Source organism: Ipomoea nil, unplaced genomic scaffold (assembly GCF_001879475.1).
Source record: "Ipomoea nil cultivar Tokyo-kokei standard unplaced genomic scaffold, Asagao_1.1 scaffold1074, whole genome shotgun sequence".
NCBI classification, from domain to species: Eukaryota; Viridiplantae; Streptophyta; class Magnoliopsida; order Solanales; family Convolvulaceae; genus Ipomoea; species Ipomoea nil.
In genome coordinates this window covers 1511205-1520494 of record NW_017617502.1, presented here as the reverse complement: position 1 = coordinate 1520494, position 9290 = coordinate 1511205, and the positions used below count along the sequence as shown (strand labels likewise).

General features: G+C 35.2%; 1 protein-coding gene across 4 annotated transcripts; it reads right to left on the bottom strand.

Moving 5' to 3' along the window:
* Positions 1–202: 202 nt before the first annotated feature.
* On the bottom strand, positions 203–8275 carry LOC109182798 (histone acetyltransferase GCN5-like). Of its 4 annotated transcripts, none has more exons than XM_019332999.1 (14): positions 8080–8272; positions 7382–7996; positions 6049–6113; positions 5748–5828; positions 4955–5026; positions 4141–4309; positions 3457–3500; positions 3195–3294; positions 2983–3051; positions 2413–2467; positions 2165–2271; positions 1601–1694; positions 656–797; positions 203–548 (listed from the first exon to the last, which is right to left on the bottom strand). In XM_019332999.1, the coding sequence occupies exons 2-14, from the start codon at positions 7937–7939 to the stop codon at positions 485–487; spliced, it is 1620 nt and encodes a 539-aa protein (XP_019188544.1). In that variant the 5' UTR covers positions 7940–7996; positions 8080–8272; the 3' UTR covers positions 203–484. The 4 variants fall into 4 exon arrangements, with proteins under 4 accessions (XP_019188544.1, XP_019188543.1, XP_019188542.1 ...); XM_019332998.1 differs by having other exon boundaries at positions 8084–8272; XM_019332997.1 differs by having other exon boundaries at positions 7382–8272.
* Between the last annotated feature and the right edge of the window lie 1015 nt (positions 8276–9290).

Here is a 9290-nt window from a genome sequence, read left to right as displayed (position 1 = left end):
TGAAATTAAAAAAAATATTATTAAAACTTGCCACAGTAGGGAGTAGCTATGTTGTGAGTGGTAAATGCAAAGACATTTAACATTTTCCTATAAAATAATACAATAATCATGTATTTAAGTAATTATGCATACAAACTTGTTAATTTTACATTCCTACAATTACAACTAAACATACAAAGTAACCTTACGTTAGATCACATGACCTCTTGAAAAGTAACCCTATTACCAAGTAATCTTACTCTTAAAAAGTAACCCTATTACCAAGTTTTACATTACATTCTGTGAACTAAACGCTCCCTTAAGAGTACAGACTATACAGAGTGTATACTTTCATGCTGACTTGTGTGCATTAAAATCCCAACATTACCCCATACATAATTCTAGTGCTTCTGCCAGTAACTTTGATCATAATTATGGAAACACTAAGTTAAATAATTTAGAAAGCGGGGCAATAAAGTCTGTCCACTTGTGAAGACCTTGGTAGCTATTGAATTTTAACACTAGACTGTAGACCAGCTTGAACTTTGTTTGAGAAATGTGCTTCCAGCCTACAGGTGGTTCATCAGTTTTTGAATGTTTGCAAATATTGGATGAAAAGAAATAATAATAAGGAAAAGGCTCAAATGAAATGATAAAAAGGGTTCTTGTATTGTACCTGGTTGCACATTTATAGTAAATGGTTTCAGGAGAATTATAGGTCCGAGCATTGTTAAACATCCTCCTGACATCCGCAACAAACATGTCAAACGTGACATAGTACAGCTCCGAGTCAACCCGCTTTGACATTGTTTTCAAATCTGTTCTCGCCATGAAAACAAATATATATTTGCAATTTAGCAAGGTAAAGAAACAGGTTCTAGATATGAATCTTGGCTTCATCACACATTATACTGCTACAAAGAGGACATGCTAAAAATTCTAGACAGCTATAATTAGAAGGCAAATGAACCACCAGAAACCACCCTGTTTGCTACTTTGCAAACGTTTTTTCTTGTTCAGTAAGGTTACTGCAAAGTTGACTCCTATGAATAAATAACCTTTGCAAGCATTTGTACAAAAGAAATATACACCAAGACAAAGACTTCATAGGCATGAAAAATACATCACTTGAAGCATTCAAATGCTCTTCAAGCATGTGCCAAAATTTGGCATATATACTAATGTCCAAAGCAACACTTCCAAATACATTACACAAAGAGAGCATTTTGTATGTGTTTTGACCAACCTATATTGAGCTCAACATTCATGCATAATTGCATAAAATCAGCGTTCACATCAAAATCTCTAAAACTCATCCACTGTGCGAGTGTATTTGGTTTAGGTTTGATGTTAATATGATATTAATATTAAAATTATTTCCCGACACTATTCAAATGTAGTTTAACCAATTGTTATGCTTTGCATATATAAGATCTCAGGCTCCAAGAATTGTCTGCTGGGGGGCTAGGACTTTCTAGGCTCTATTCAATAAAACAGTTCACTAATAGATTTATCCATGTTCGGGAAAATGAAAAGAGGAATAAATGACATCAAATTCTTAAAGATGCCACACTACCAAAATAACAAGAACAATTTTAGAAACCAAGGAAACTGAATATACCCATTGGATCCTTGATGATCTCATAATAATCAGGGACATCCCGTGCATCGACTGGTTCCTTGAATGGCCAAGCATCAGGATGGTCATGCATAGCCTGCTCAAAATAGAGAGCATCACTAACAACGGGCAGCTATATCCGCATAGGGTTTGCATAATGGCAACAAAAATACGGGGGCTCTCTCTTTTCTTTTTAGTTTTATTGTTAATACTATTAATCAAGCTATAGAGACTCCAGAACATGCAAAAGATAAGACACCATGAAAAAATTTTGAGGGAAAGAATTAATGTTTGGTTTGCTCCTTATAGCAATCCCGACCACAAAGCAATCAGGGCAAATAACCAATCAATTTCCCTGAGGCATGCCTACTGTCAATCTTATTAAAGTCCTTACACATAAGAGAATTTACTGTCTCTATATGATTTTCAATGACTACCTTAATTATAATCCCAAATAAAGAAACCACCTAAACAATTTAGGATGGAAACCTCAACTTCCATCAATAAAAACCTATAAAATAGGAAAGATATGGAGTAGTGGACAAATAAGAATATTAAGAGACTTACCTTTACAAGTGAGCGCATGAATGCTGTCAATGACTTCTGATCTGACAACGAGTTCATTGTTTTAAACCGAGAATAACCATATTGATCAACGGTCCACCCAGCTTCTCCTATTATAATGGCCACATGGAGTTTTTATTAGGATCTAGAAGTGAGGGAAGTGCCAAGCATGCAGTCAATCCAAATCACAATTCTTCACTTTCAAAAGAAAGAAAGGGAACTAGATATGTTGAAGAATGTGCTGAACTTACTTAAACCAGCAATATCCTCGACCTTGAAGGCTTTTTTGGGAATACCTGCTTCCTTCTGAAAGAATCAATTCAAGTTCAGAGTCACTATCACCTAAATAAGAATAATAAAGATCACTCAACATCAAATCTAAAAAGATCCCAAGAATAAAGATTGCCACTACCACATGCAAATAATAATCATAAACCAGGGTTTAGTTTCTTTCCTTTTTCTGATTGTATAATCCAATACATGCCTGAAGAAAAGAGAGGTTTTTATTCCTATAGAATGTGACACTGAACCACTTTAGTCCCTTGTTACTGTTAAACATATATAACCCTAGAGTTTAGCATTGCACTGACACTTTGTCCAATAACACTATTGGTTTACCTTTTTAACTTCATTTGCTTTTCTTTTTAACACAAATACCTGAAACTATAATAAGGCAACATTTTGGTTCCTAAATAAAAATCAAATCTTCACAAAACAAAGATTGAATCCACTCCAAATTATACAGAAATACATGGAGCAACACATTTATTAGTAACAAATGGAATTGTTTGAGGATACTAAGCCCGGATGAGTGCATATACCTTGTGAAAATCAATTCCTTGGTAGACAATGTGACAATTTGAAAGTTCTCGTATCTTTTCATCAATTGCCTAGAATCATCAAATACAGCATAAATGTAAATCATAGTCACCGTTATTTCCCATTGTTTGACTCCTAACAAGTACACATAGTATTACTTATTCCAGGAAACTAAGTGGAATTCTCAACCACAATACCACATGGATCATTTTACCTGCCTCTGACGGCGTATCATGGTAGATAAATCAGTATAAGGAAGCTTTGGATCTATTTTGCATTCCATAAGGATTCCTCCATCATAATCTTTAATGTACCTGGGAAATTAAGAATTGATAGAAAACCAGATGAACAATGGACTGGTAACTGGTAAACAGCATCTTAATAACATCATGATGATAAGATAAAGCTCCAATATTTACTTTACAATGAGGATTACCAGAATGGTATACATTACACATAAACTTGGGAAAACATACCCTTGCCAACGTTCTTTCTCCAAATATATCTCCTTTGTAAACCCCTAAAATACCAAAAAAAAAAACAACTTTCAAATTGCCAACTCATGTGTAGAGAGTGGATGCCAAATCAAAGGGATGAGAAAGAGAAACACTAGCGCTGTGAGAAGTCAATCCCCACAATTACAGAAAAATGTCAAGGAAAATTCTTATTGAAAGACATATGGAGTGTCATTCAACAATAACACATATAGTCATATAGGGTTTTCAATGTACTCAGATTTACTATGACATTGTTGCTGAACAAGTGAAAACATAGGTAACACTAGTTTGAACTTAAATTGGATTTTCCATTCATAGGGAGAGATCCTATCACCAATATGGCATTATGATTAAAAGGACCAATAATAGAATAACACAAGATAATATCCCGGGCTACATATATAGTTATATCAATGTTAACATTCTTCTATAAGTTTCTTATGATAGCACAGTTGACATCTTTACTTTTGGGTGATTTGGCAAAATACATGTGAGTGGGAGTATATGAATGACTTGTGGTAAAATACAAATAAGAATTGTACATAAAGAGTTTGAGTAGATTGGAAATATTCATATTTTTCCCAAATGGAATTTATGCTGAAATTGACATGGGATTCCCTATTAAACAATAGTACCATAAAAGAATATAGACATTTGCAGCACCTGTTTGACAAAGTAACCAACAGCGTTATTGTCAGCATATGTGAGAAAGTGCGTTAGGCCATCATCATCACGTGCAAACTGTTTTAAGTGGTTCATAAGTCTGGTGCCATAGCCCTTAACTTGCTCATCTGCAGTAATAGCACAGAACGCTATCTCCCCAAACTTCTGGCTACAACATCCAATGGAAAGAATCAGGAAGAAGGATCTCATAGGAATACAAACAAATATCTTCACAAACCCAACATATTAAACTTCCTATTCTTGATTTCTTTTAAGGGGTGTTTGGTTCATGGAATGTTAGATTGATGGGAATGTCAAATTCTTGAATTTGGGTGAAGAGAAAGCTCTTCATCCAGATCCAGAGGTCTAGATAAAGAATCTCTACGTCTACAAACCTCTAGAAGAAGGGGTGAAGAGAAGATGGTAGCATTTCCATCAAGATTTGACAGCGGAGTTTCGGCTGGTGGTGTTCCTAGCATTGGCATTTTTCAGATTTGCAATCTTCTTCATTAAAGAAGAGGGATTAAAAATAAAAATAATATTAATAGTCAACATGGAAATAAGCCTCAATTTTAATACAGAAATTTGAGTTGGGATTTACTAGAATTTAACAGGAAAAAAAAGGTTGAAAAAAGACCCATTGAATTTTTTTACAAGTTCAAGCATTTATTTGAAGCTTTTATTTGAGTTTGAGGGCCCTTGCACATTTCTTAAAAGTTCAGAGGGTTATTTGATCCTTCCTCCCAAAAAAAAAAAAAAAGAACACAAATACTGTTATTTTATACTCCGAAAGAATTATAACCACATATTGTACCTTACATAAGGACGGTATGTTATTCCACCAACCACCAGATTACGTCTAATGACCATCACAGATTTATGATTTCTGCATCAGATATCAGTGCAAAGTTATTAATTAAAAAAAAAAAAAAAAAAAAAAAAACATTGCAAACATCAATAAACTATTAGGTGGATGCTAGAGCTATAGGAAGGCACAATCAGCATAAAGAGACAAACTACTGGCTCCAAACAAGGAGTCAACCATATGTCATTAACTTCAGGTACCATGCTATCTAATTCTACAGTGAGTACAATATGACAAACTTTGTAAAGCTCTTAATCATCAAAATTTTTGGCAGGGTTAAAATTTGGAAGGTAGATACTGGCATGCAAACTGAACATAATATGACCTCTTCCCAATTGGGTAGTAAGTTTGAACCAAGGGTATTTTTCCAGATATGCATTCACATATGAATCCAAATTCCCCCTTAACAGTAAGGTACTGTGTGAAACTGTAAATTTTTTTTTTCCACATTCCTATAAGCCATAATGTATTCTTGTCTACCGAATTGAAAAGCAAAAAAGCAGTGGGAATGTGGGATCCCAAGAATTATTCCTATATTTTATTATTTTTATTTAAGATAATTGTCTAACAGAGAATCATATAACAATTGAACACCTACTTGTAGATTTTATACCAGATGAACCTCAAGGACACCCCAAAATTAAGAACCATCCATCCACATTCTAACAGATAGACCAAGGTCTCACGACGTTGAAAAAGATGCAGTAATTCAAACACATTGAGAAACATTCATTGAACATACCTGTCCATTACAAGACGAACTATGTATTCCTTAGGCATGTTAGGTAATTGCCTGGCAAATATGTTCTTCAATCCTATCAACCTGAAGAAAGCCAATATATTACACTCCTTGAGATCTATTAGAGTGGAATCCCAATATAGTACACTCCTTAGGCAGTAAAGGTTTTGAGCCATTTCTCTTATTTCATTAGGCTAATTTTGTATGCAGTAGAAATTACATATCTAACCTTTTACAATCCTTGTCAGACTAATACAAAACTACAAAAGTTTACGTTTAAAATAAAATTAGAAATATCATATACCAAACCATGTGTTCATCGATACCATCATTTGAAACACATACAAACTTGAGTCTTGCTGCTTCCTCCTGCAAATATTTTGAAAAATTATGTTGACAATAGCTACAGTGATAAGAAAGCTCTAAACACTAACAATGTAGTTACTGGCAATGTTGCAAAAATCGCGCCTAGGCACTAGGCACCGCCCGGCCGCGGACGATTCGGCCGGAATCGGCCTCCTCCCCGGCCGGGCGGCTAGGCGGTCTAGGCTGCCGCCTAGACGGCCGGTTCGGCCGTTTATTTTTTGTATTTTTTTATTTTTTATTTTTTATTTTTTGCGTTGTAAAGTGTTAAAAGTTCGGGAAGGCATAACTTTTGACTCGGTTGTCCGTTTTGGACAATTTTTTTTTTCAAACCGCGTATTTTTTCGAGATCTATACACCGCAAACGGCCAAAGGCGGTTTGGCTCTCTAATTTCTCCAAAAAATGCTTCTTTTGCTCTTAATTTTAACTTTTTATGTATTTAGATGGTTTCAACAATATTCAAAACGATTTTACAACCACTTACGTAAATAATTTGTAAGAAAAAACTAGAGGAACCTTATGTTTTACAATTGAATTTTAAAATTTTTAGTTTAAATTTTATTTTTTTTAATTTTAAAAAAATAAAAAATAAAAAATAAAATCAGCGTCTAACGTTTTTTGCAACCTTGGTTACTGGCAATATCTTTAGAAAAAACAAAAGTTAACCAATTGCAATCAGAACTAAGAATACCTACCTTAACACATTTGACATTATTTTCCTATCATTCTATCAAGAAATATAAGAAAAGTACAGTCATAAGCAATTACACATCTTACATTTATAATGCACCATAGATTGATTGATGAAAGATGTACTTCTCCCCACCCATTCGACCACATAGGTGGTCGGGGTGGTCGGGTCTGACACTAATTAAGGGATTAACATGAGATTGCTTTACCATAAAGCATGAACATACAGATTCATAGTGTTCATCAGGAGATCCATGATCATAAGTCATCTTCTTGTTTTTTTTTTCTCCTAATACTGCTTAGTACTGTTGTAGCAAAGCAGAATAGTAGAGAAGCTATTAAGAGTAATCAAGATAAAACCAACAGCATAAACTGACTCTATATAGGAGGTTCCAAGGTTCAATCCTCATTCCTCTATGATATAACAAAAAGAAAGAAAGACAAAATTCACTTACTGTCCTCAGCAATGTAAGAATTTGTTTCATTTATTCAAAATTGCAAAGAAAGAAAAAGCAGTAGAGTATTAATTATTGAAGAGCCTGAAAACAAAGCAAAATAGACAAGTTAGAAAACAATGAGTTACCTCTCTCTTTAAGCTCTCTTCCCTTGCAATGTAGGCCCCACTTGTCTGTAAGTTTTCAGTAAAAATATTCTTCATAGTTTCATCCTTCACCACGACACCTGAAACAGAACCAGGAGCTGGTGGAGCCCCGGAATTACCGGAACCACCACTTCCGGTGTCTTTTGCCACCTGAACAGGCTCAACTTTTACAGAACTCTCCGTCTTGAGCTTAGTATTCCTAGCTAATGGCGCCACGCTGTTCTCCAACCGTGAGGCCGTGAAAGTGCGCATTGAAGAGTCATCATACTCCTCATCGTCGTCGGCGACTTCCTCTGATTCGTCTTCGGAGTCGGAGTCAGCGCCCCGAGCACTGATGCTCTCCAAGTCATCATTCGAGGTCAGCGCACCGTCACGCGTGTCGGAGAAAGAGGAAGGGAACGGAGGCGCGTGGTCGTCAGACGCCAGCTTGCGCTTGTGGATAGATGACGTCGCGGAGGCCGACGCGGAGTGCGACGGCGATGGAGACTGTGAGCTCCTTGAACGGACTGGCGCTGTTAGGTGGGAAGAATGCGTGTCCATACCAGACTAACTCTGTGCCTTCCGATTCGACTCGACTCGTTGGTATTCAAAAATCAACTTGCCAATTAGGGTTTAAATTAGGGTTTTGCCTTTTCGGGTAAATTTAGATTCAGAAAGAAGGAAATGGTGATAGAACACACTTACCCCTGTACTTGATATTGAACCTCAAGACAGTGGTGAGTGGAAGGAGATGAATGCCGCGACACTCAGTCGCTCATCTCATCAGATCAGAGACCGTTGCCGTTTTATATTAACCAACTAACGGTGGACCAGTAGACACACAGTAGCTGGATTGTTTCCTCGGCTGTCCGATAACTATTTGGGGAGTGTTTTTATCAGTTTCTGTCCCGTGATTATTAGACATTTTCACATTTAGTCCTCGATTATTACGAAATACGGAGTATTATTTTTACATTTAGTCTCATAATTATTGGATCAATTTCACATTTGGTCAACGGCTATTAATTTTTCAACATTTAATTTCTGACTTTTAAAACTTTACAACATTGGTTCTCCGGCTTAATTTTCGATCACCGGTAACTAAAGTTGTTTCTCTATGTTATTGAATATGAATGCATAATAATCAAGTGACTTATCATGAAGGACAAAGTTGTCATTTTTATTACATTTTTAATTAAAAAATTTGGTCATTGGTGATTGAAGATTTGACAAGAGGACCAAATGTGACAAGATTTTAAAAGTTGTTGGACCAAATGTGAAAAAGTTAATAGTCGGAGACCAAATATGAAATGATCTAATAATCATGTGACCAAAAATAGAAAAATAATAGTTGAAAATCAAATGTGAAAATGATTCAATAGTCGTAAGGTTAAAAGTGGAAAAAAAATCACTATTTGGCCCTTTAATGTGTACACTATATAATAATAAAGTGAGATTTAATATCAATTTTAGTTCTTTTTTAGTTCTTAAAATAATAGTTTTGTCATTTTTAGTTATTAACTTTAAAATTGATGCCAAGTATCTTATTGTCTAAGTCATTATTATTACTTTCCATCAAGAAGGTTTCATATTCAAGACTTATCTCAACCAGAGTTAGCTTTTACTTTTAGCCCTCTGTAGAGTGATAAATGTGTAGGAAATTCTTTGTACGCTTGTTTACATGAACCTTAGAAGGATTTGATAATTATTAAAAACAAAGCTTTAAGTATATTGGAAGAAAATCTTTGTACGATGGATAAAAATGAAGAACATGGTTTTATTGAATCAAACCTTCAAATAGATGTGTTAAGAATGAAACTTGGAAGGTTTGAAGTTGGAGGAGATGACTTCTCTCATCATATTCTGCCGTTAGAGAGAACAAATATATAAAGCATGGAGAGCAACGACGGCA